The 27,309-nt window shown below is 45.6% G+C and overlaps 1 protein-coding gene across 1 annotated transcript in view; it reads right to left on the bottom strand.

The window, feature by feature from the left end:
• The window catches only part of GALNT18 (polypeptide N-acetylgalactosaminyltransferase 18), a 359,182-nt gene extending 347,606 nt beyond the window's left edge, over window positions 1–11,576 (bottom strand). Inside the window, exon 1 of the mRNA XM_082659572.1 lies at window positions 10,959–11,576. Within this exon, the coding sequence (XP_082515698.1) occupies window positions 10,959–11,193 (235 nt within the window). The 5' untranslated portion in view covers window positions 11,194–11,576. The remainder of the gene's footprint in view (window positions 1–10,958) is intronic.
• Between the last annotated feature and the right edge of the window lie 15,733 nt (window positions 11,577–27,309).

A 27,309-nucleotide genomic window follows, 5' to 3' on the forward strand; every position in this document is an offset into this window, starting at 1 on the left:
GGTTGCTTACAAAGTTAAAATGAAGTATCACATGTAAAGTATTTAGCACATAATAGGTGCTCAACAAATATTAATTCTCTTTCCCTTCCAGTCTCTCCTCCAGATAAGTTCAGCCCTATTTCTACAACCCTTCCTCCCTCGTTCTTTTTTCTAAGTTTTGAATCATTGATAAAATTCTCTTTCATCATTTTCCACTGGATTCCCCTTCTAATATAAATCCTCAGCTTCTAATAAGTTTTTTTTTAAAGCCTGGCCCAATTATAGACTTGGAGAGTCTACGTCATAATTCCTGCATGTTATACTTTCCTCCATATACTCTTTTAGAAAACAAAGCAAATCAGAGGATCAGTTTATTATTAAACTGAGATTTAGAAATGGAAGAAACTAAAATGTTAAAAGACTCTTCTGCAAGCCCCGTGAACTTAGAGGCAGGTCTAAAGCCTCACCCACACCCCTCCCATTCCTCCGTGGCTCCTTCTCTTGCATCAGAGAAATATGATGATGACTAATTAGACAAAGTCTGTCATACTCGTCGAGATCCTCTGAGGCAGGAACCACATAAACACAAGCATCATAACTTCAGTAAAGAGAAACCAGAAAACCCCTCTGCTCTGGGACCCTACCCATCCGGAGCTAAATAAATCTGAAACAGAAGATCAAAAAGGATCTTCCACATGGATAACAGAAAATGTCACCAGCATAAACAGGAAGAGAGATTAGTTCAATAAAGGAATACAGTCACATCTGTGGGTCTCAAGTAAGATTTTTGCTTACTTTTAACTTCCCAGCATATAACTCACAAGGTTATTAATGCGGACTCCTACTGTTTTGGGCAAATAAACAGCTGCTGATGCTTTGTGCCCAAACCACTTTATTAGAGCTTTCCTTTACAGCAATTGTTTTTTTCCTTTCCAAATCCTGAGAGGCTCAGACAGCTGAAAAAAACAGGGAGGACTAAGGCAGAACGAATAACAAGGAGGCAGCCTGTGTGGGCAGGGAAAACAGGGCAGGGGCTGCTGGGACCCTCACCGTCCTCTTTATGACTCTTGGACAAAGTCACCGTTCAAGAGCAGAGAACAGAAGACACAGATGTGGTGCAATCAGAAGGGCTGTTTTTGCCACGATGCCAGGAGTTACCCTTAAACAGAATTTACCAATGTGAGATGAGGATGACCAACCATCCAGGTTTGCCCAGGGTTGAGGGGCCTCCTTGGACCCAAGAATTTCAGTTTTAAAAGAGTGAAAGTCCTGAGCAAACAGGACAAGTTGGTCACCCCAGGAGCCACATGACTGTGCCAGTGCACGGGAAAGCACTCAGCACTGGGCCTGGCATATTGTGAGTGCCCGAAAGTCACGTGTGGAATCTGAATGAGCTCTGGCCTGCAGCTCACACAGTCTGCTTTTCCTACGAGGCCAAGTTCCTGGGGGGGGGGGGGGCGGGGGGGGCACAATCATCCAAGAGAAAGAGCTTTCCAGAGCCTCCTTGCTGGTACCTCACTGCCCCTTCCAAACAAGGCCTTCTCCCTCTGGCACCCCAACCCCAAGGTTCCTCACTTACACAAGGACAGACCCAGCCGCCTGCCTGGATCCCTGTTCCATCAGTCTCCCGCTTGAACACAAATCGTTGATAAAATGATCTCCCAGCCCCTTCTCTGTGAGACTGTCATCTTCTTTTCACTTCTGGGGAGAGCAGAGATGCTGAAGACAGTTTCCCTTCTTAGCTCAATCACCTATCAGCTTTGTGACCTGGGGCAAACTAAGTCGCTAACTCTCAGTGTTCTCACCTCTAAAACTCTCCCTCACCATGCGGTGAAGATAAAAAGCAATCATGCATGGACCGCACCTAGCCCAGTCCCTGACATACAAGAATAGTTCTCTTCCTCCGTTCCTTCTGATACAATCCAGCTTCAATTCAATTACATACTTGTTGCTCTTAAAATAAATCAAGGGTTTGGCTAAGATTCTCATTTGGCATTTCTGTAGCTTTAAATCTCTCCTTAGCTTTCTAACTCCTATAATCATTGGCCCAAGCAATTTTGTACTGTTCTCCTAAGTCCTCATATGCCACTAGCATGACACTTATAAGCGCAAGTTTCAAACCCTGTTCTGCCCAGGTCCCTGAATTGCCTTCCCTCTCCTCCAGGATCTCAGCTGCCTTTCACTCTAAGTCCCCAGGGGCCACAGATTGGGTGTGCAAGTCAGACCAGTGAAGCTAAACAAGGTACCAGAGCTTAAGATGTGCTCCACTTAAGGTGCTCCACTCAGAATCTTAAACTCTGGACACTGGTGGAATGAACCCATTCATGCCAAAGAGTTAGCCTAAGCCTCCTCTTCGGGCATCATTTTCCATTGTTCTCATCTGTCCTGAGGAGATGGGTGCTGATGCCACTTCTCTGGATCTCTCCAAACACCATTTTTGTCTTATAAAGGACAGTGAGAACAAACATAGCCCAACAAGGTATGTCTGCCAGCTCCAGTACCATTTTAGCAATGCCATCATAGAGGAAGTCTGTCACTATCTCACTGGGGCTGGACACTTAAGGCTTTCCACTGGCATCGTTAAGGGCAGCTTCATCTCCCCAAAGCAAACCTTCACAAAACTGAAACTGAATGTTGGGCAGTGAAAGAGAACTACATCTCAGAAATGCATACCCACTGACTGGGAGGGTCTGTCCTAGCAACATATTTTAATCTATAATTGTGTAGCCAGAAAAAACTACCAAAGCATTAGTGTTCATATAATCAGGAATCCTCTTGCTTAAAGCTCCAGTTGGCTGCATTCAGCTGGGTCCATAAAGAGTACATAGACCCACACAGAAGATTCCAGAACAGCAGCTGTTCCCAGTTGCTGTCACAACATATTGGATGTTGGAACATTTGTGCGGTAATTTGTTATTAACAATAATTTAAGCACCAAAGCGTATGAATGATTAAGGTTAACTATAAATTGAAGGAATTTCAAGGTTATCAGATTCTCTTGCATATTAATATGCTTTTTTAAGTGGGAGAAAAAGGGATGGCGTGCGAATGAACACAACATGTTAGGACACGCATCATCCTGGCCCTGCCCTGGGGCGTGTGCCCTGCATGTGAAGGCATGTGTGTGAGGAGGGGGGAAATATTGAAAATGCCTGTGCTCAAGCATTGCATTGTGGAATGGCACTAACTCTGACCCCGAAGGCAATGTGAGATTTGATAAGATGACAACTGTAGGCACAATGGAATAATCAAATCTCTGCAGAATTCAAGACGCTCCAGCCCTAGGGAGACTTTCAAGGCCAGCATAAAAAGTGCAACCCACCATTCATAGAATCTAGACCATCAACCAGCAGACCTAACCCACTCTGCCCCTTGCTTTCTACCACAGTGCCCGTCCCACATTTATAGACTTCTGCCCCTCCAACTTCATGCATAATCCTCTCTCTCCCAAAATTCCACCTTGGTGCCTCCTGACTACATTCATCACTCATATTCAGCTTGGTGTTTCCCCAAAGGACTTTCTGTGCAATATCACCTCCATCTGGACTGCCCTCCTACATGCTTCTCACAGGGCAGCCTATCTGTCCTAGTCTCCAGAATTGAACCCAAGCAACGAAACATAAAGAGACCCCCAAGCCCCAAATCAAAGCAGTAGCCCATTCAGCTTTCCAAGTTAAGTCAGAAATCCTATAGGATGGTAATGAAGATGTTCCAGTAACCCTGTATGTGTCTCTGGATCCCATGAGCATCTTTGCAAAAACACAGACCAGCCAAACCCAAGTAACTGAAACTGAACTTCAAGGCCCTCACAAACCAGAAAACCAGACTGTGGCTCTCCGGCATTTCATTCTGAATTCTCCTTGAGATTCTATATCAACCTACTTATCAAGGGCAAATAACAATTTATGTCAAGTGAGTGGGAAAGGATGTGGAATTCATTTATTTTACAGCCTACACACTTCTGGATAAAAATGAAAATTCTTTGGCCAAGCGAGAAAGTTGTATTCTTTGGCAAGGCTTTTCTATTCCATGTAGATGTGGTCCTGGGCTATTAATAAAGATAATTGGGCTCAATCTCTAAATTTTGCTATTGAACTCTCTCAAAATATCAATCTCTGTTACTAATATAATTTTACATGCCACAGTTCATTCTGAAGGACAAATAGGTTTACTCTTTAAATGACACCCTTTCCTCAAATAATCTCCAAGCATTTAGCAAACATGATATCCTCTTCTTTACAACCCTGCCAAGTCAGGAATCAGATGAGAAGGACACCAGCCAATTCTTAGTGACATCCAAAAGCCATAGGGGACAGAAAAAAAAAAAATCTCCCAACATCCAGGCCTTGGATATTTTCTGATTTTTAGGAACCATATATGCGTTTGTACTCTTGGTGAGGCAACCTACTGTCACTGGCCTGATGTACATTAATATGCACATAACATGCCTAATAAAATTTTAGGAAACAAAAGCAGTTAATAATCCATTTCTCCCATTGTTGGAATGATCTTGACTAAATGAAGTAAGATAATGGATTTAGAAATTAGTCATATAATGTAATACACTATTAATCATGGTATTCAGAAGGGTAAATAGATGTTACAAGAACACCACCCAGGAATTCAATTTCCTTTTAGATTTGTTTACTCTCTTGAATTCTTTATGCTACCATCATCCCTCACAAAAATCTAACACTCTGATGTTTCCTTTCTCCCAAAAAAATGATTTGCAACCCTTTCTTTAAAAAGAAAGCATAGCCCTTTTAAAAATGAAATATTTTACAGAATTCCAAATATAAGACAGATGAAACAGGAACAACATTGGTTGCATGGAGGGGAGAGAATGGGTACCGGCGGGGTCCAAGAGACCTCACTTGACCCTTTTATTTCTTTTTTTATTTTTTAATTTATTTATTTTATTTATTTATTTATTTTTGGCTGCGTTGGGTCTTCGTTGCTGCGCGTGAGCTTTCTCTAGTTGCGGCTAGCAGGGGCTACTCTTTGTTGCGGTGCACGGGCTTCTCACTGTGGTGGCTTCTCTTGTTGCGGAGCACAGGCTCCAGGTGCACAGGCTTCAGTACTTGTGGCACGCGAGCTCAGTAGTTGTGGCTCGCGGGCTCTAGAGCGCAGGCTCAGTAGTTGTGGTGCACAGACTTAGTTGCTCCGCGGCATGTGGGATCTTCCCAGACCAGGGCTCGAACCTGTGTCCCCTGCATCGGCAGGTTGATTCTTAACCACTGTGCTACCAGGAAAGCCCAACCCTTTTATTTCTTAAGTCCCAGGACAAACCTTCCAGAAGCTTGGGGCTCCTGGGACAGAGTTTGAAAATCACTACCCTAAGGTATATGTGTAAAGCAAAAATTATGTATATAAAATAGAACACAGGCATAACATATATTTCATTAATTAATTAATGATATCTGGAAATAAAACATATATATAAAACACACAAATCGCAAACACTGATATCCCAAGAGGAAAAACTGGCAAAGGACACCAATACGAGGTTAAAACAAACATAGGGCTGGGGGGAAGATACTAAGTTCTACAGTAATCAAAGAAGTACAAAGCAAAAGAATAGAACATTTGACAGTGGTTACATCTGCCCAGAAAAAGTTGAAGGACAGCACCCAATGCTGGCCAGCCTCCGTGAAACAGGTACAATAATACATTGCTATTGGCTGTATAGAAGACTTTCCTCTTGAAAAACAACCTTTCACAAAAATGTTCATATTCTTTGAATCAGCAGTAATCCCACTTCTGGAAATACATCATTAAAATCGTTCAGAAGAAGAACACGGTGAAGTGAAGATGTTTATTTCTGCGTTAATTATAATAGAAAAGCAAATGTTAAGTAACAGGCAAGTGGTTAAATCGATAATGGTATATTGATGGTGCAATGTTATGCAGTCACTAAAAATACAGTAAAATTTCTCTTTAAATATCCTCCACTTAATCGCCTCTCCAGATGAAGCATGCTTTCATTCTCTCCATGAAAAACAAAACAAAACCAGGATGCCTGTGTCCCTCTCTGTCAGCTTCTCTCTCCCACCCCATTCACATCTCCTGCTAACAACTGAGTAATACTACCAAGAGTCCACTGGGTTTGTTTCCAAATGTGTTTAAACTCTTGGTACTTATCATTGTAACAGCATAATTTAATTACATATTATATAAACCAATGGAATATCATTGCTAAAAAGATGAGAGTTGTTACTAAGAAAATTAATTTAAAGCCTTGGAAAGACTTATAAAGTCAGTCGCATAACTAGCAGTCAAATTACTCGTGAACAAAATCACTGCAAAAGACCAGACAAAAGTCATAAAAATTTAGTCTACTACACTGCTTCATAAGCATCTTCAAGTTCTCAGTGAATGTTAAAGAAAACAGAACTAGAAGTCAGACTTTGTAAACAGCACCTTATGGGAGTGGTTCATTCAAGGAAGATGATCAGAAAGGCAATGGGCAGACCCAGCCCAAAGACAAAAGCCTTGGCCTTACATCAAAAGGCTGACAAATAAATGCATATTTTGAATAATATTAAAACAAAATATTTAATGTATGTATGTAATATTTTATTTTATTCTCCTCTTTAACCAGTTTCTCAATAAACTAACTTAAATCCCAACTGTGTTGAATAAGAGGGATTCTATCGTCCTTTAAAAACGAGTTCACTACAACAGGGGCCCGGAGTGCCTTGATTCACCACTGTATCCAATTTCACCTCCCCAGTGTGTTGCCTGGCACATACCAGGTCTCCAATAAATAAGGATTAAATTGATAAACTATGTAGCAAATATGGAAAAACTGCTTCTAACAAAAAGCAAACTGAGGAAAGCAGAATATTAAATTACATGTCAACCACGACTACACCTTCGTTTTTAAATACGGAGGCAGATGGACAACACTAGAAGGCAATGCTCAAAATACAAAACAGTTGTTTTAGGTTAGAATGAATTAGAGGCAATTTTATACATGTTAAAATATTTTCTTCAATATTGGCACATTCTTTTACAGATTCAAAGAGATACTCATCAAAAAAAAGAGGGGCTTCCCTGGTGGCGCAGTGGTTGAGAATCTGCCTGCCAATGCCGGGGACACGGGTTCGAGCCCTGGTCTGGGAAGATCCCACACGCGGCGGAGCAACTAGGCCCGTGAGCCACAACAACTGAGCCTGCGCGTCTGGAGCTTGTGCTCCGCAACAAGAGAGGCCGCGACGGTGAGAGGCCCGCGCACCGCGATGAAGAGTGGCCCCCGCTCGCCGCAACTAGAGAAAGCCCACTCACAGAAACGAAGACCCAACACAGCCAAAAATAAATAAATAAAATTAAAAAAAAAAAAGACGTTGTTTTGGTTTCTACTGGACTTCCACAATAAGAAGTGAATCCACATTTCCATTTCTTAAGCTCTGCAACACTTCAGCCTCCTTCGGCACTTTCTACTTAACCCACTGCACCACCTGCAGCAATCCCACCTTTCTCTTCCTAAGACCACACGTGTACTAACACTTATTTTGTGTTTCCAATCTATCAGGATGCTCTTTTAAATCTGGAGTTATCCACCCTCTCATTTACCATCTATCTGGTTAAAAAAAAAAATGATCAAAATTGCAATTTCCATTCCCAAGAGATACCCAAACACCATCTAATTGAATCATTCAATCAGAAAACAAATTAAAATGAACTACCACTGCAACCCCCAAGAGGAAAATAAACTTTTCAGTCATGACCGGCATGTAGCTCTAGGGTGACGCTCCAGAGCCTCTTCTAATTGCAAGTCCTATGGAGCATCCAGCAGAACATTCTGTGACATTTGCAGCTTCTGAGACAACTTTCCTTCCAAAGCAAAGAGGAGCCTGTGCGAGGCTCCAAAGCAAAACAGTCATTTGAGAATGGAAATTCTTTTATTATTGACTAACCGGTGTGCACTGGGGACCCTCACTGTGTACCCATTCATTCATCCACTCGTCCATCCAACATGTACTCTCTGAGGAATGTGCCAGGAACTGTCCTGGGTGTTCCACGAACACTTTTTAAGTGAATGTAACCTCTGCCTTTTGGCATGAAACAAAACAAAACCCAGAGATTCCTGAGTTTAACTATGGAAGAGTCTCCAAGTGGAAAGGCTATGACTCCATCATCCCTCAGCCACCCTCTGAAGCCTCTAAGTCTGACACCCACTCCCACCGTCAAGTGACTCCAGGAGAGCACTGCCGCCCCTGGGACCCTCTGGCCCTCTTAAGAGACAGTATAGTATGTGGTTAAGAACACAGATCCTGAAGCAGCATTAGCTGGGTTTAAATCCCTGCACTTTAGGCAAATCATATAACCTCTCCATCTGTAAAACGGAGCTAATATACCTACCTCTTAGGGTGAGAAGGATTAAATAATTCATTATACGTAAAGCACTTAAAATAATGCAGCTGCTATATAATTTTTAGCTACTATTATCATCCCTATTCCCCCTCAGCTCAGCAGAGTAAACCGGATGGCTCCAAATGCTCTACTAACTAGAGGAAACTTGACAGTGGAATACACACAATCAGCCCGTATCATCAAGGATGAGCCTTTGATCTATTCCTTTCCCACCCTCTGCCTTCAGAGAGCTGCACTTGGCCAGTCCCAAACACAGTAGGCCCCTTACTTAAGGAGGTAAATCCCTAAATTTAAATTCCCCAAATACTAGCTCAGGGATGGCTCCAGCACCACCAGGGGAGCTGTCCCTAGTCATGGCTACGCCATCATGGCACAACCAGCCAAGCACCCTCTGCCCTCCCCCTGCTTCACGGCTAGTCTTTCCCAAATCATTGACCCTTCCCCAAGCCGCTAGGGGTTGTGGCTTCTGCCTTTCCGCCTGAGAATCTGGTCATTTCTGAATATCTACGGGACTCATAACACAGTCATTGCACATACACAAGAGAACTGGAGCCACACATGTTTTAAGAATCCTGCTTCCTCTTATTTTCCCATCTCTCTCAATTTTTTCAGGTATATATTTGAAAGTTCCGAACAAGGCACAGCTATAAGATTTCTTGGGAGCAAAAGCACAAGGCCTCCTTTCAACTTCCACATTGCACTCATTTTCATGTACAGCCTTATAAATCATGTGACACGGTCCACATTCTACATGATAGGGGGGCACTCTGGGATGAGCTCATGGGTTAATAATGTCTCCTCACTGCTTCCCAAAGTAGTACCTTGCTCACCTCCTCCCTGACCAGATCAGAAAGCACAAGAGAATCATTTTCCAGGAACATAAACACACACACACACACACACACACACACACACACACACACACACAGAGAGAGAGAATCTGTGAATGAAAATCTCTTAAAATCTGTGGGCAAACTGGAAATGTCAAAGTAAGGTATGGCCTGTGTCTCCCTGGGAACATTCTGAATCACCCTGGAGCAAACACTGTACTTCTATTGCTGACTAATTGTCAATCTGGACCCATGGGATGGAAAAGGACAAGAAACACAGCAACAGGCACCATCAGATAGATAAATTGGTCTGCCACGCAAGCCCAGTGGCAGGCTGAGAGGCAGAGGCAGGTATGAAGGAGAGCTGTGAACGGTGTCCTTTTCTGGGGAAGTGTCAGCCATGAACTTGACTTGAAGTCGTCAGTCAGGAAGCACCATGGATACGTATACCTCTCCTGCACTCACCTGAACCTCCCCCTGGGAAGGAACTATTCTGTACACGTGGGGAAACAAACCAAATGTAGAGAGAGCAGCTGTCCCCACGACGGCAGGGGCAGCAGATGCAAGGGTTGGATCCTGACACCCATGTGTCAACAAAAGAGAGTGCTCCTGGGGGAGAAATATTCAACCAGATGACGGAGCCAAGGTCGGCCGGGTGCTGAAACCAGAGCCTAGCAGGCCTGCCAGGTTTACAGGTGAACTAGGCTCAGCTGGCCCTGCCCTGCCCTTAAAAAGCGGACATGCCTGATAGAAAACAGGTGGAGCAGAGGCGAAGAAACGAGAAATGTGAACGTGAGACACGGGCATGTGTGTGCACACACGGCCGGCAGGGCCCAGAACTCTCTATCCGCTGCCTCTGACAGCTCATCGAACAGGGTCGCCTGGGAAGAGCGCTCCGTACCCTATCCTCCCCTTGGTCCCAGCCCTGGCCTCGAGCGCAGTCACCCGGTTCAGCTTTAGACTCTAGACCTACCCCGCGCGGGTCTGTCTGCTCTGCCCCAGCCGCTCCCTGGGCCTGAAAGTGGAGCTACCGGAGGGAATGGCCTTCACGGCAGCCCGGGGCGGGTTCTCGCGGTCCTGGCCGGAGGCACCACCGCAGTGAAGAGAGCTCCAAGCTCCCATGCTTTTTCCCCGCGCCAACACCTGCTCCTGGAGAGGGTCTTGGACCCGCGGGTAATGGTGGGAGTGGGGACCGCTAAGGTTCAGACAGCCCTCCTAGCCACAGAGTCCCCTGCACTTCCAACAGCCTACAGGCCGCTCACGGCGTGGCTGGAGCTGCGCAGTCTTCCTAGCTCCGGCTCGTCCCGCAGCCTGTGGGTCCTAAATGGCAACGGCTGGGGCCGCTCGGGCATCTCGCCGTAGGCCCTACAGCGGCCAGATGAGCTCGATTGCCCGCGCGCGCTCCCTTGTACACCCACCAACAGTCACACGTACGCACACCTTGAACTGGACCTGTGTTCAACCCCTCGAGCAACCAGCCGGTAGCCACACGCACACTGGGACTCGTGCGCAGCGCGCCACCACGCCGCCAGCGAGCTGCACACACCCGCTCGTGGAGCCCCGCGCACACACGTGTGCCCTGGAGAAGCGCGCAGGGCCGCAGACACTGAGGGTCCCGCTCTCAGGCAAGAGCGTACACGAAGCCCCCCAAGCGTCTGCGGACTCAGAGCCCCGCAGTCGCTCGAGAGATGCCTACCAGCCCCAGCGCACCCCGCACCGCTCTGGGCACTCCCTGGCCCCGTGGGCGGCCCAAGTTTCCCGGGGCGTCCGTACCTTGGATATGCTGCTTGATGACATTCTCCAGATGGTCCAGCCGTTCAATAATCTTCAAGGTGTCCCCTTTGTCTTCCTCCAGCTTCTTGTCGGGTGCCGGCTCCTGTCCCCGCACATACACGCTGGCGATGTAGTTGGTGACCCAACCCACGTAGAGCAGACAAATGATGTTGGTCATGCCGCTCAGGATCACGCAAGTGGACACCAAAGTTTTGGTCTTTCTGGTGCACACCATTCTGGGCTCCCTCCTCCATATAGAGCTCCCGGGGGCCCCTCCTCTTTGCGCACCCCGGACTCCCCTGTGCTGTGCTCACACCCCCTAGCACGCCTCCGGCCGCCGGGCGCCCGAGCACCTAAGTCCCGACGTTCTCCAAAGCCCGGACCGCTGGCGGTGGAGCCGCGGTGCCCAAGTTTGGAGCTCCCGCCGCTGGTCGCCCGGAGAGAGAGCTTGACAAAGGAAATGAGGTGGATTTTTTCTTCCAAATTAAAAATCTCCGAGCCCTTCTCGGAGCAGTCGCGGGTGGTCTGCAGCCGCGCGCCCTGATACGCACGTCTGGGAAACTTTGCCTCAGCCTGTGTCCGCGGCCGCGCCGCTTCCCATCGCCGGGCGCCGACTGCCTTGGCGGTCCGACCGGCCCGCGCTGCTAGAAGGATAGCGGCGGCGGCAGCGGCGGCACGGAGAGCCGCGGACACAGCGGCCCGGCCCCCTCCGAGCGACAAGCGCCGCCACCAATCGCGCTCCGGCTCGGGAGAGGGGCCGGGGCTGGGCGGTCGCAGACCAACTGGGAGGGCGCGGGGGGCGGAGTCCGGCCCCCCGGCCCCACCTGCTGGCCGCCCTTGGCCCCCGCCCTCCAGGGACGCTCCACAGCCTCCGCCCGCGCCCGCGCTGGCTGCCCTGGACCAGAGGCTCCCGGGGAGGGCGCGCCGCCAGTCCCAGCCTTAGGTCGGCAGATTCCACCTCTAGGGGGATTCCACCTCTTGCTCTTGCGCAGGAACCTCCAGTCTTCCGGAGGTCGCTCGGTTCAGCGCTCCTCACTCCACCCGGCCGCGGGGCTTCTCGCGCTGATCCCACCGGCCGGCTCCTCGGCCCTTTTTCTGGTTGCCAGGACGCAGAGAGGCCAGGGAAGCGTGGGCCGGATCGCCTGTCCTGTCTTGCCCTTGATCAGGCCCCGTGGGCGTCCACTTCTTCTTTGGCCTCACTTCGACCTCCACCCTGTCAGCCGGCTTCCTGGATATCTCCAGACTCGGCAGCTGTCAAAGGAGCCAGCCCTGTTAGGACTCTCTTAAAATATTCTGGACCACCACCACTACCATCCCCCTCAAAGATTTTGGCCCCGGGCTAGATTTTTTAAAGTCTGTGAGGCTCCCAGGACAAACTGTGTCTTGTAACCCCGGTTGTCATTTACGTGGGACCAGGCTCATCCCAATATGTATAGAGATCCTGCACAGAAATATCCCTGGGGGTTTAAGCCCTCTGTGAACTGTTAAGTCCCTGTACGTGCTGTTTGTGATTGACGGTAGGGAGGAGAGAACTGTGCCTGACAGTAGAGGGGCATGGCTGGACTCCAGTGACTGACACTACTTTGTTTGTTATTAGAGCAAATATTTATTCCTGGTATCCCCTTCTGCTGAACACTCACTTCTTCTCAGAACCTGAATAAAATTCCTTCAAACAAAGACTTTTAAAAACACAGATTTCTATCCTCTTCTCTATCTGTGGAGTGCATCTTCCTGTCCTGAAGAATGTCGCTTTGGGTGCGACAACCAGCCGTGGTCCTGGTACCCAAGGTGGCTCCCTCATGTGATGTCTTCTGGATTCAGAGAACTGCCCTGGTGAAAGACAGGAGGCACAAAACCAATGAAGGGGCACTTTATGGCCATCAGCCAGTGCTTTGCTTACAATAACTCCCAAAAGATGCTGTGAAAACAGACACCAACTAGAGATCTTGGAAGACTTCTCTTTACCCATAGCTGGGAAAGAGAACAATAGCTGTGTGTCGGATAGAGAGTAGAGGAGGATAGTAGGTTTGAGTCAATATGTATGCGAAAAGGAAGGACAAACTATTTCTGAAAAAAAGTCAAGGTACAGAAATCTGCATCCATGAGGGAATAAAACTTGCTCTCCCTTTCTTTTCCTCTGGAAGTATAATCAGGTCACAAATGGAGGATCTGGACTTTCTTCTGATGGGATGCATTTACAAGCAATGGCCTTGAGTACAGCTAATGGCAAAGGTCTAATTATTCCTTCTGTTCCATACTCTCTCCCAGGAGGAGGCCTGGAAGTTCAGCTCTTCCCAGGATCTTCCTAAACCACCACACACAAGGCTGGACAGAGAGGAGCAACACTCATTTTTCACATTCTTAATGGGAAAAAAAAGTTTAAAAATAAGGTTCAAGGAGAAAAAGTGGATTGTGTGACCTTATATTTTGGTCCAGCCGGTCCTGTCATATATTTATAATTGTGGAGGGGCTGAATGCAACAAAAGAAGAATGAGGAACAGGCTCTTCTCTCTGAAAGGTCACAAGGTGGAGCTGAGCAGTTCAAAGAATATTCACTGGGGGTGCAACCAGTCTCCACGACTCTAATCCCACATCCACCGCTTATTAATGATATGAGCTTGGACGAGTTTCAAAACACCAATGGGGTTCAGTTTCCCCTTATGTCAAATGGAAACAATGCTTGCTGAAGAACTGGTTGTGAAGATTAAAAGAGAGAATGCACCAGAAAGGGTTTCATTAGTGCAGGAGGCACAGTGGGTGCTCAGGCATGTGAGGTTTCCTTCCAGGATATGGTGAACTCTATGGGGTTCCTTGAACTCCATTTGCTGTTTAGCAATACTTTGTTTCCCCACCGACCAATAGCAGTTCTCTCTCCCCTAATGGAAGTTAAAAGGTACTAAAACTTTAGGCAGTAAGGTGCTTGTCTTGCCTAGCTGAGCTCCAGCACATTGACTTTCTATTTATAATGTCTGTCTTCACCATCAGCAGGGCAGTGATCTGCATAGGTTGATAGGATGTTCAAATGGACAGCTGGTTTCAGGGACTTTTGCCCCCAGGACCCCCTAATTCCCACTCAAGACCCCTAATTCCTTGTTTTTAAACAAGTGAATTGGATGGGAACACAAAGACTTAACCCAGAAAGATTTCACAGTCACGAGGACAGAAAAGAGTTAGCCTCTATGGAAGCCCTCCTATAAATAATGCCTACATAAAGATTCATTTCTTTGACCCTCATTTCAATGACATTCAATCCAATAAGTAATTATTGAGCCCCTGAGGTTCTGTCTGAATGACCAGTTGCCCTGGGCCCTGCCCAGTTTACTGCAAACATGTGGATATAAACTAAGTCTCATAGTCTCAAGATGGCCCTCTTTTCTGAGCCTGGAAAGCTGCTAAAAGTCATCAGGGGATCACTGTGAAGTTAATCAGATAATGGATGTGAATGGGCCTAGCAGAGACTCTAGTACAATATATTTCTTTAAACTTATGCCTAGAATCTGAACCTAGGGTCTCCTACTGCTGCAAGAGGAAAGTGGGTACCTTGAAGAATCTACACAAGTGGCTAGAGATCCTTGATAGGGTCTTTGCAGCACAACCTTTGGATTTTACCCATCTTTTACACGGGGTAGGCAGCTGCCCTCTTGAGGTGATTTGGGGGGCGGGCAAGTAGGACTTATTACCCACAAGTATAGCCACTCTATCATCCCACCAATACTGGCTACATTCAGAACATCTCTGATACCAGGGTTGGAAAAGCCAGTCATTCATGGAATTTAACTCCTAGTTGATGACATTCTGAGTGGGGTATCCTGACTTGAGGGCTAAAGAGGAGCAGGGGACCAATCTTGGCCAATGGCAAGTCACTCATCAGAGAGTGGTGTCAGTGGTCAACTATACCCACCAGATGGCAGCACTATGCAAAGCCTTGGGGCCAGAGGTGCCAACTGGGATTTGGGGGCTACAGGGGAAAATGAGCCTTGACAGTGGAAAGTCTCAGTCCCTGGGCTGGCTGCATGGGAAGTGGGTTTTCCAGATCCCTAGGAGAACAGGGATTACTAGCAGGGCTTCCAGCAGGGAGGGATGCAAGTTTCAGAGACAAAGGCTGCAGAGAAACGATAGGTCCAAGACTGGATTCTGCCAAGCCACAGGAGTGAGATGCTATTGACAGAAAAGGCACACTTCTGAGGGCTGGATGGTGAACAAAGTGAGGAATATTTGTTTAGTACTCACATTGTGTCAGGCCTAGTATTTTTCACATGTCGTCTCTTGAGCATAGACTAAGGAATCCAGAGAGCTGGATTCATATTCCAGGTCTGCCATGTACTAGTATGATCTTGGGCAAATTACTTAACCTCTCTGTGCCTTGGTCTCTTAATCTGTAAAATGGGAATAATAATAATAATACCTACCTCCTCCTAACAGGGATGTTGTGAGCATCAGCTGAACTCATGTATATAAAGCACATTGAAGGCACTGTATAAGTATTGGCTGTTGTTATTTTTACCATCTCTGAGCACCAAGGTATGTGAAAGGTCAACAAAAAGAGAGACAAGCCACCCAGAAAGAACTTTCCTCTAACTAGGAGAAAAAGGTCCTAGAAACTGACTCTTGGCTCCTCCTCTTTCACCTTGCTGAAGGACCCAAAGCAACTCCTCGCTGAATCACAGGGCAGACACTCACTGGAATCTAACCATCTGTCTACTTATTCATCCACTAAGTATTTCTGAGTGCCTGTTCTGTGCTAGACCCAATGCTGGCTGCTGGTAACACAGAGATGACTTACAGACCTGCACCCATTCCCTCAAGGAGATCATTGTTTAGTGGAAGAGGCCGATAAACAACTGTAACACAGTCTGATAAGCTCTTAACTGATATACTATATTAATATGAAAGAGAAAGGCACAAGCAGTTGATAGACATACCAAATTCCTCCCAAATAAGTGATCAGGCAACTTCCGAACAGCTCTGCTTCCATTCAATCACTGGACAGCTCTGCTGGGTGGAATTTGTTCTTTAGACCTAGAGGAAAATATTTGCAATATAGTTAGTAGACCAAGGATTGATATGCAGAATATATAAAGAATTCATATAAACCAACAAAATAAAGAGGCAAAAGTATCCAAATGGAAAATGGGTCAAAAATATGAACAAGGAATTAACTAAAGAGAAAGTATAAATATCCAATACACATGTGAAAGGATGCTTAAATTTGTTAAAAATCAGGAAATACAAACACAACAATGTAAAACAATTATACTCCCATAAAGATGTTAAAAAAATCAGGAAATACATTTTTTAAATATAGGCACCATATCTCACCTATCAGATTGACAAATTTAAGGAGATGATTTTCAAGTATTAGAGAGAGTATAAGAGAAATAAGTACTCATATATCCTGCTGATGAAAGTGTAACTGGTACAATCACTTTGGGATGCAGTTTGGCAGTAATGATGAAATTTAAAATGCACATGCCCTATGACCTTGTACTCAAAGTGTGGTCCATGGACCAGTTGGGTGCTTATTAGAAACGCAGAGTATTAGGCCCATCCCACATCTACTGAATCAGAATCTGCATTGTAACAAAATCCTCAGATGAGTCACACAGACAATAAAATTTGAGAAGAAATACACATGAAACTATTAACCATAGGCTTTCTTTGGGAAAAGAACCATGATTAAGGGTAGTGATCAACTGCTGAACTTCTTACCCAGTTCATCTGTAACATCTGAATTTTTATAATGAATACTTCTTAATGTTATACTTCTGAAATTCAAATTATTATTTTTTTTAATTTAAAAAATAATTCCTTTTGTTGTGCTAAAAAATCTGCTTCACACTGGTTGCCATCCTGCTTTGTGACCTGAGCTAGTCTTGTAGGTACTCTAAGCCCGTTTCCCAATCTGTAAAAGAGGGATAATAATTACACCTCAGGGCTTCCCTGGTGGCGCAGTGGTTGAGAGTCCGCCTGCCAATGCAGGGGGACACGAGTTCGAGCCCTGGTCCAGGAAGAACCCACATTCTGCAGAGCGGCTGGGCCCCGTGCGCTACAACTACTGGGCCTGCGCTCAAGAGCCCGCAAGCCACAACTACTGAGCCCACGAGCCACAACTACTGAGCCCACGTGCTGCAGATACTGAGGCCCACATGCCTAGAGCCCATGCTCCACGACGAGAGAGGCCACCACAGTAAGAGGCCCACGCACCGCAACAAAGAGTAGCCCCTGCTCTCAGCAACTAGAGAAACCCCATGCACAGCAACAAAGACCCAACACAGCCAAAAATAAATAAAATAAAATAAATAAATTTATTAAAAAAAAAAAATTACACCTCAGCCCAGCCTTACACTGGTAGGCTTTGAGCACAACATACCAAACATAACTCAACCTTTGACATTCACGATGATGATTTTTCATCATCAGAAAAATGGCCATCCTTTATGGTTTATGGCCATAGGGAAGAGAGCAATAACGTAGGAGGAAGATTTTCCCTGAATGGAACAAATATAAAAACATGCACACACACACACACACACACACACACACACAATTCTTGAGCTACATATACTAGTTGTAGGTGTTTCCTATTGAACAAAAATGAAAGGATCATCAAGGTACGGGACTACTTTCACCATGTAGTGAAAGCAGGAATGTTATCAACCACCACCTCTTTCTTTTGCTCACTCAGACCCATTTCTTAGTTTTGTGTATTTTACATAAATAACATTATGTTGCCTGCGAGTGGAGATGCGGTAAAACATTTGGCTTCCTGCTCTGTATTATTATTTTCTTTCTTTCTTTCTTTATTTGCGGTACACAGGCCTCTCACTGTTGTGGCCTCTCCCGTTGTGGAGCACAGGCTCCGAACACGCAGGCTCAGCGGCCATGGCTCACGGGCCCAGCTGCTCCGCGGCATGTGGGATCCTCCCGGACCGGGGCACGAACCCGTGTCCCCTGCATTGGCAGGCGGACTCTCAACCACTGTGCCACCAGGGAAGCCCCCCTTCCTGCTCTTTAAAAGGATGCTCAGTAGGAGATACGTTGATTAGGGAAGCAATAGAGCATGATGGTTATACACAGGTAATCAGACAGGCTTGGGTTTCAATTCTAGATCTGCCATTTACTAGTTTTGTGAATCGGGGCAAGTTGCTTAAGTTTCTATATCTCAGTAACCTCATCTGTAAACTGTAGTATCTACCTCATAGGGCTGTTGTGAAGATTAGATGAAATACTATTTGTAAAGCTTGGTACTGAGTCTGTGGTATGCATTCAACAAATGTTAGTTTTCATAGTACTTAACGCTTTTATTTAGATAATTAATTATGGTATTTCATTTCCAGTTCATAACTACACATATTTTATAGCATATATTGAGGAACCTAACTCTTCTGTAGCCCAAGGACTAAATATACATTTTTAATGTTTTATTACTTAAAGGGATAAGTATCAGTTCTCTATACAATTTATATAAGTAACCAAGTAAAACTATGCAGAATAGCGATGTGTCTTGTTTGACCACCTAGACTTCTAAGGCAGGTAGGGTATACAAGTACTGTTCAATCCACAGAGCACTGTTCACACATATCTTGTCTTAATCTTCACAACCACCCCATAAGGTAAGTTATTATCATGCCCATTTTCCAGATGAGGAAACTGTATTTAAGGCAAACATTAATAAGTAAAAGTAGTAGAGGGCTTCTGACTCCAAGTCCAGTACTCTTTCCATATACCACATCCCTCCTGGGTATCTGTTAAGGAACATCTATCTTCAGTGAAGGAATAACTGGCTGATTAAGATCTCAATAAAAAAAAGGAAAAAAAAGAAAAATCCAAAGTGAGAGACCTCTTGGAAGTATCTTCATCTCAAAGAGGACTGCTAAAAACAGAAACACTGTCAAACCCTAATGGGATGTTGTCCCCTGAGCAAGGGAAAGAGCTACTAAATCCCCCCTTTCCAAAGGAGAGAATCTGGCTGGTGAAGTGGGGGAAAGGGAAGTCACATTGATTGAGCCCCTACTGATAGCAGAAGTACAGTCACAGATTTCCTCAAACCCATGAAAGGTGCTTTCCTGCTAACTCATGTGGGCTTCAGGAAGGCAGAAGAAATGAGATGGCGAAATGCCCCTCTTCTTAGAAAATGCTTGGAGGCTCCCCTCATGCCTGGTTCAAAAGATAGAAACCTCCTTGAGCTGCTTCACAGCACAGAGCCCTCCTTCCCAAAGCCTCAAAGGAATAGCACAGGACCTGTGTGAGGGATTGCTGGTGCCAGTCAGGCATAAGGAGAAGCCAGTGACCTTTTCAGGACTGGTATGTGATGGTCTCGAGCATTACTGATCCATAAGTATGTTCTGTGCTTTGCTGCCAGCCAGATGGTAAATAAAACATTCAGCAGACACACAACCTCCTCACCACAGTGAGGCGACTGGCTTGTTCAGAACAGAGCGATTTTGGTAGAACGCACAAATTGCAAGTGGCAAGAAGCAGCTGGGAGAGAGTCAACAATCTGCTTCTTGTGACAGAGCCAGAGACCAGAGCTGGGGACAGCCTGCATTTGCAACACACCCAGAGGCCCTCCTCAGAGAACTGTGGAATCTGTCATCACAAGACTTCTATAAACTTGGTTCCAAGACAAATGCAGATGCACAAAAGTACAAAGTACTCAGATAGATGATTCCAGATAAAACAGCCTCAGCAGGTGCCAATGGATAGGCTGATGTGGCAGTATGTATTTGCAGATACCAATATAATCACTCTTCTGACAGAGTCTGAATCCAAAGTGCATCTAGGTATTTACTAGTCATTCTCCACGGTGCATGGAATCCCTTATCCAGGCACTTGCAAGCATGATGAGGGAGCTGACAGACTCCAGAATAGAGTGCTTATTCTGTGTTCCCAAGTAGCCTGACAGAACTACCATATAATCCAGCAATTCCATTTCTGGGTATTCTTCCAAAGACAACATAAAACAAATTCAAAAAGATATATGTTCATTGCAGCATTACTTACAATAGCAAAGATATGGAAGCAACCTAAGCATCAATTGCTAGATGAATGGATAAAAAAGATGTGATATATAAATAAAATGGAATATTACTCAGCCATAAAAGAGAATGAAATCTTGCCACAACATGGATGGACCTAGAGGGTATTATGCTAAGTGAAATAAGTCAGAGAAAGATAAATACCATATAATTTCACTTATATGTGGAATCTAAAAAACAAAACAAACAAACAAAAATAACAGAAAAGACCCATAGACACAGAAAACAAACTGTTGGCTGCCAGAGGGGAGGGGAGGAGACAGATAGGTGAAATAGGTGAGGGAGATCAAGAGGTAAAAAATTCCAGTTACAAATGGAACAAATCCCATTACATGCAACTGTAATGTGCAGCATAGGGAATATAGTCATTAATATTGTAAGAACTTTGTATGGTGACAGATGGTAACTAGACTTATCATAGTAAAGATTTTGTAATTTATAAAAATATCAGATCTCTATGTTGTACACCTGAAACTAATATAATTTTGTAAGTCAATTATACTTCAATTAAAAAGAAATAAATAGATAAATAAACAAGTAAATAAGGTAACTGAACAAGTTCTTGGATATATGATCAATAAACAGAAACCAATTGCTTTTCAGCACTTCAAATTTGCTGAAAATTTGAAAACAATGAAAAAATTCTATTTATCATAACAAAAATAATACCTAAAACTCAAGCTAGCAAAAGTTCTGCAAGAGACATCAGAGCTCCAACAGTCACACTTCCAATGGTCATAGTTCTTACTCAGAATGTCATAACTGTATAAAAGGTTGAGGTCCAGAGCTGGACTCCCAGACCTACCCAACTATCTTCTGCTGAAGATTTTTTTTCTAATGGTCCCCCAGATGGAGTCCAAAGGTCTCCAGTAAAGCGGAGGCCAGGAGTCCAGAATAATTGGAAGAGGCACTAGGGGATGTAAGTCCTTATAGAATTGAGACCCAAGGGACCTCCCCATTCTTCAGACAGTATTATTTCATACTTCAGCCCCCCAGATCTTAACCAGATAATGGAATTTCTTTTTTTAGTCTATTAATTATACTAACAACAACAAAAGAAGGCACCTGAACTAGAAGAAGTCCTGCACTAGTCTTCCATCATCTCAGTTCCCTGGCCATACTTCTAACCACTCCAGCAAGATAATAGGTAAGTCAAGGCACCCTGGGGCTGGCATCTGACATGGCCAACTGTGAAAGGTTATGTATCACCACCTCTGAGTACAGGGTGCTGGAGGGCATCAGTCCAAGACTGGAGAAGAGCCGATCTACGTCCTTACAACAGAAGGCATCCCATACTCATTGCGGGCCGGGGCCCATGATGGCAGAGCGAGGGGGCCTAGTGAGGGGCCGGAGCCATGCCCTCGCTCAAGTAAAACCCTGAAGTCCGGGTGCTGAGGGATGTTATACCCTGTACTTCTCTGAGTAAGTTCCCTAGCAGCTGCGACCTTTTCTAAATCCCTAAAAGGCTGCGGCAATCTAGAAAATGTTCCCACTGAACTTCTGAAGGCGGAGGCCGATGGCTGCCACAGCCACTGTCAGTTCGCCTCAGCTCATGTTCCAGGTTCCCTGATGAGTCCAGAGGCTTTGACCAAGCTCCAGACCCTCTATTCCAGCAACCCTCGGATGGCCACCCTCAGACGGGGAGACACAGCGCTGGCCTTGGACGCTGGAGCAGGACACTAAACCCCAGGCTTCGCTGCCATCTTGAGATCGGCTCACCGACATTCGCAAGGGCTGCTAGGAATGTGGAGTCCTCCTGTTTTTTCCTGACTTTTTAAAGAGAGGTTACTTTTTAACAACACCCTGTGCTGTTGACTCAAATTAATCACTAAAGTTACCAAGTACTGACTTCACAATGGGAGGATGGCGTTGAGGTAGGGCTCTCTGCCTTTCCATAGGCTAATCCCAACCTGCAGAGCAATTTAAATGTTTATTAATATTTTTAATATGTGTCTTTCCTTACAATCAAGCTGCCACTTTTCACAACTGCCAGTGTTCCCCCCGCACCATGGCACTCTCAAATTCTTTCTTAAATGGTTACTCTTAATCTGTTACAAATTGGGGAAACAAACAGCTGAATTATTAGAATTGGATGTAAATGAGGGAAAAAAGGCTTTTTTCTTTTTTGTTTTTTATTAATTAATTTATTTTTGGCTGCTTTGGGTCTTCATTGCTGCGCGCAGGCTTTCTCTAGTTGCAGCAAGTGGGGGCTACTCTTCGTTGCGGTGCGTGGGCTTCTCACTGTGGTGGCTTCTCTTGTTGCGGAGCGCAGGCTCTAGGCGCGTGGGCTTCAGTAGCTGTGGCTTGTGGGCTCAGCAGTTGTGGCTCGTGGGCTCTAGGGCGCAGGCTCAGTAGTTGTGGTGCACGGGCTTAGTTGCTCTGCGGCATGTGGGATCTTCCCGGACCAGGGCTTGAACCCGTGTCCCCTGCGTTGGCAAGTGGATTCTTAACCACTGCGTCACCAGGGAAGCCCTTTTTTCTTTTTTTTTAAGGCTTTAAGCAAGGGACTGAGGGACTCTCCCGTGAATAACGTATCCAAGGGTCTGACACATTTATTGGTTCACTTATTTCCTGGTTCTCAACTTTCTCACTGCTCCAGTCGCTTGCACTCCTGGTCGCACCCGTCAATTCCCCACAAAGCAGCAAGAGTGATCTCCTAAAAACGCAAAACTAATTCTCTCACACACATACCCTCCATGCCTCTGGTCTTAGAAACCTTTAGCACTTCTCATTGCCCTCGGAATGAAGTCTGGCCTTCCTGTGGCCTTTGATAAGCACTGATAGCTCTGCCGGATCTGGCTTCTCCTCCCTTTTCCTCCTTCATCACCTCCAGGCCCTTGGATAGGTCACTCTTACCTCACCACATGCCCCCAGCTCATCTTACAGGTTTCATCTTAACCCCTTCCTCTAGAGCCTCCCTAAGCCCCTGAACAAAATCATGCATCCAGCATTGGCCCACGGCTTCATCTACTTCCCCATCCAAACATTTAGCCCCAGATCAGAGCTGCATAATAGCATTGCAGATCTGTAGCTCCACCATTTACTAGCTGGGTTGCCTTAGGTGAATTACTTAACCTCTCTCAGCCTCAGTGTCTTTATCTACAAAATGGAGATAATTATTTCACCTGCCTCTTCACCCCACAGTGAGGGTTGACATGGCGCAGACAGAGCACTTAGCATGATAAATGTGATTACTGTTTTTTTGATTATCTGTTTTCCTCACCAAAGTGTTAATTCCCGTGAGGTGAGGGGCCACGCCTGTCTCGCACTTACCGTGGCATGCAGCGTACTGAGCACGGAATCTGGAACATAGCTACTCAATTATTGCTGGATGTTTGCTGAATTACTAAATGCACGCCAGTGTCCCGCCTAAGAATCTGCAGGGGCTCCCATCTGAAACTCGAGCGCATTTCCATTCTTCCACATGGCGTTCTTCAACCAGCCTCTTCAGCTTTCCTCTGCTGCACCCTAACAACTTGTCTGATGAAATTCCCTTCGCATCCTTTCCCTTCATCAAATCCTCCCTTTCAGAGTTGGGTCTTCCCTCCTCCAGGAAGCCTTCCTGTGCCCACTGCTCAGGTCTTCTTGGATCTCCTACTTCACATCACTCATTTTTTCTCGATCATTCCCCGGCTCTTCTCTGCCCTCACCTCTCTGCCAGGTAATATGCAGTGGCCTTGCAGGCAGCCTCTACTCTACGTCTCCTTTTGTGCCCCACCCCCATCCCAGCCTTGGTGGGAGTCAGCCCGCCCTCAGCCAGGGTCTCTCTGCCTCCTGCTTCTTCCCAAGGGCCATCCCTTTTGATACCATTCTCTCAAAAATTACATCCTTGCCGTATTTACCTCTGAGTTTCCGAGCTTCACCGCGCCTCACTTAAGGTATTGACTTTTCAATTCGTGATAAATTATTCAGAGCTCATTTTCAGCCAGACTCCTCTTTCCTTCAGGGCCTTCTCCCCTAGCCACAATCTCGGGGCAGCCTTTAAGTCTAATGACGTGTTTACAATTCATGCTCTGCCAGACAGTAAAGCATCACGGTGCATTCAGAGATGACGAGGCGCTACTCGGGATTCTCAGCAGAGGGAAGGGCCCAATAAGAGCGCTGCTCTGTTGTTCACGGAGAACAAAGATTTCTGTCTCCGTTGCAAAGGATCCGCGTGCAGACGGCGGCAGAGGGATTCTGGTTCAAAGGCAGGGCTTTCGCTGGAACCTTCCAAGCCTCCCTGAAGAGCAGTCCAGCAGCTGATAGGGACAGCCGGTCCTGATTCCAGTCAACTTTAGGCTTAAGGATTTTCACTCTCTGTGCCAGTGGGTTGAATGTTGGGGGAAAAAAAGGGAAAAGAAATAAAGAAAAGAAACCATAAATCTTTCACTATTGGGGCATATGAGAAAGCAAGCAAATAAGAAGCAGCACAGAATGCTTACCCTTAGGATTGAGTTTTTAAGGTGGAGGCTTGTCGTCTTGCTCAAAGGACCACTGCCAGCCCCTGTCCCAGCCCTTCCTGCCTAAAGGTCTTGCAGCCCAGCACAAGCTCCCTTCCTGCTGGATATTCCTGCCCCTGGCACTCCAGTTCCTTGACTCTTGGCCTCCCAGGCTCCTAGGTGGAGACCTTGCTCCCCGCTGACAGCCTCCTTAGCTGATGGTGTCTCAGATCACAGGTCATGACTATAGATTCAGGGCCATCACACATATTAAGGTGTAATTTACATGGTCAGTAATGGCGGAAGAGGGGTGAGGGGACTCTACCGTTGAGAGTCACAGGAAGGGAAGGAGACTCCCTGTTGTCTTAGATGTTGCTGACATCTGTAACCTCACTTTCTTCATAATTACTTGATTAATTAATCTCCAGCCTGGGGTTTATGCTAATGACCCCCTTCAAGGGATTGACCCAGAGAATACCAGAATTGAGAGGCAGGTGACAGGACTTCTTTGGATCCCATCAAAACTGGGGTTTCTAAAAAAAAAAAAAGAAAAAAAAAAAGAAAAAAAACTGGGGTTTCTGGTGGCAACACAGAAGGGGTTGAAAACAAATGAAAATAATAACAACACAAATAAAAAACAAGGAAGGAAGCATGTGCCACACCCAGAGGAAGAAAGAAAGTTAGACAGCATTATGGCCACTTTTGCTCTGCCACGAAATCCCATCTCTCCCTCCTTGTTCCTCTCTCTTCCACTGAACACTAAAAGGATACAAAACCTGAGAGGATAGGACATTGTACCAGAGGCACCCACACTCTCTTCTTAGAGAAACCCTCAGCCCTGGCAGGTGTATCCTGCCACCCTGCTTCTCCCAGCACTCTCAGCCCCACTTCTGGCAAAGTTGATTGAACAAGGGCTGGGTACCTCTTGGCTGGAAGTTAGCCCAATCAGATTCTCTCTCCCAAGAATCTGTGATTGAGACACAAAAGACTGAATCAGTTAGTGGTCGGGGGTAAAGGAGGGTAGTGTTATGTAGTCGGGAGATAAGACCACCATTTTTGGACAGGCCATGTGGAAGCAGATGAAATAGAGAATATTGTTGAACAGAGAAGAATGAAGGAGAAAGAGAGAGAGAGAGAGAGAGAGCTTCTACAATTGCATTTCATGAGATTCCCCTGAATCCCAGTCAAGCTTCAGTGAATGGGTGTCCTTGCCACCCAAAGATGCCTGACTTACATTGACCTTGTATCCCTACCTCCAAGTTACTCACAAGCTTATAAGAAATCATTCACCCGGCAATGCAAGTGGAAATAACTAACATTTAATGAGCACCTACTAAGTGCTAGAGCTATGGTTTACCAGTTCTAATCGAAACAGTCCAACAAGATTGATCAATTGATGAGTGATTTGCCACCACTCTACAGCTAAGGGGACTGATGCTCACACAGTTTAGGTAACCAGTATAAGATCCTGTAACCAGAATGTAGCAAAGCCTGGATGGGAACCTGTTGGGGCTGATGGCAAACCCATGTTACTCCAGTCCCCACATTCTTCTCCAGTGTGTAAGGATGTGAGGTCCTCTGCTCTGGCACCGTCAAGAAACTGTCAGGTTAGCATCAATGAGGTTTCCAAAAAAATGAAACAAACCCTTCAAGGAAAATTTTTTGTCTTTTTCAAATCCTAAAACATATGTGACATTTTCCTGCCAGTTTAAACTAATCACTTACTGAGCACAATGTAACATTTTCCTGATTGACTCATTCAGAAATATATGGAGGACCTCCTATTTGCCTGGCACCAGGATAAGAACTAAGAATATAAAGTTGCATAAAACAACAGACCCTCCCCCAAGGAGTTCAAAGTCTGGAGAGGAAATATACAAATAATACTCATAATCATAACCATGATCATGGTAGCTAATATCTTTGGTTAGCCAGTATTTTCCTTGCATTATCTTATTTTTTAACATCTTTATTGGAGTATAGTTGCTTTATATCTTAATCCTCTGAATAAATCTAAGCAGGAGACACTATTACTATTATTATTCTCATTTTACAGAAGCACACACTGAGATTCAGAGAGTCCGAGTAGTGTGCCGCTGCTAAATGGTGAAGTGGGACAAATTCATATAATCTATCCAGAACCTGAGCTAGTAGCACCACACGCTACAGTTTCCTCCAAGTAAACAAATAATTGCAAGCGGTATGATCAGGATAAACTAAAGCCAGGTACTGACTCATGATCACAAGGAAAGAGTCAGTGGGAATAGGATTTCACCAGGAGGACAAGGGAGACTGTCCAGACAAAGAGAATAGCGTATTCAAAAGCACAGAGATGGGAAATAGCGTGAGGCACCGAGAGAGCTGTGAGTCAACTCGTGCATTTGGATCATAGGTGTGGGAAATGAAGGGCAAAGGAGAAAGTGGAGAGAAATGAGCGGAAATACAGGAAGGGGCCGGATTTGGGACAACCTCATGTTATACCTAACTTTCCCAGAGGAAATTAGTAGGCAACGAGGGAGTCAGGTGGGGAGTGGATGGGATAATATTTGTATGTTTAGAGAGATAGAGATTATTCAGGCTGCAGTGTGGAGTGTGAGAGTGAAAGGCTACATGTCCTGCTGTGGATGGGATCGATCTGCCTAATGAACGGTCCTGTCCCAAATGCCCAATAAGAAACCCTAGAAAAAGGCAAACTTGAAGTCATTCTAGATGCTCCTTTCCTTCACCCTCCCCTACCCCCCGCCCAACACACACATATTAATTGTCTAAAAGTCCTGTATCTTCCACTACTTCTCTGCGTCTAAGTGCAGGTCTCACCATTTCTTCTGTTGACTGTGTGCTATTTGCCTTTGGATTCCTGACACTTAACACTGTGCTGGGAACAGAGTGGGT

This window comes from Grampus griseus (assembly GCF_964374135.1).
Source record: "Grampus griseus genome assembly, chromosome: 8".
Taxonomy (NCBI): Eukaryota; Metazoa; Chordata; class Mammalia; order Artiodactyla; family Delphinidae; genus Grampus; species Grampus griseus.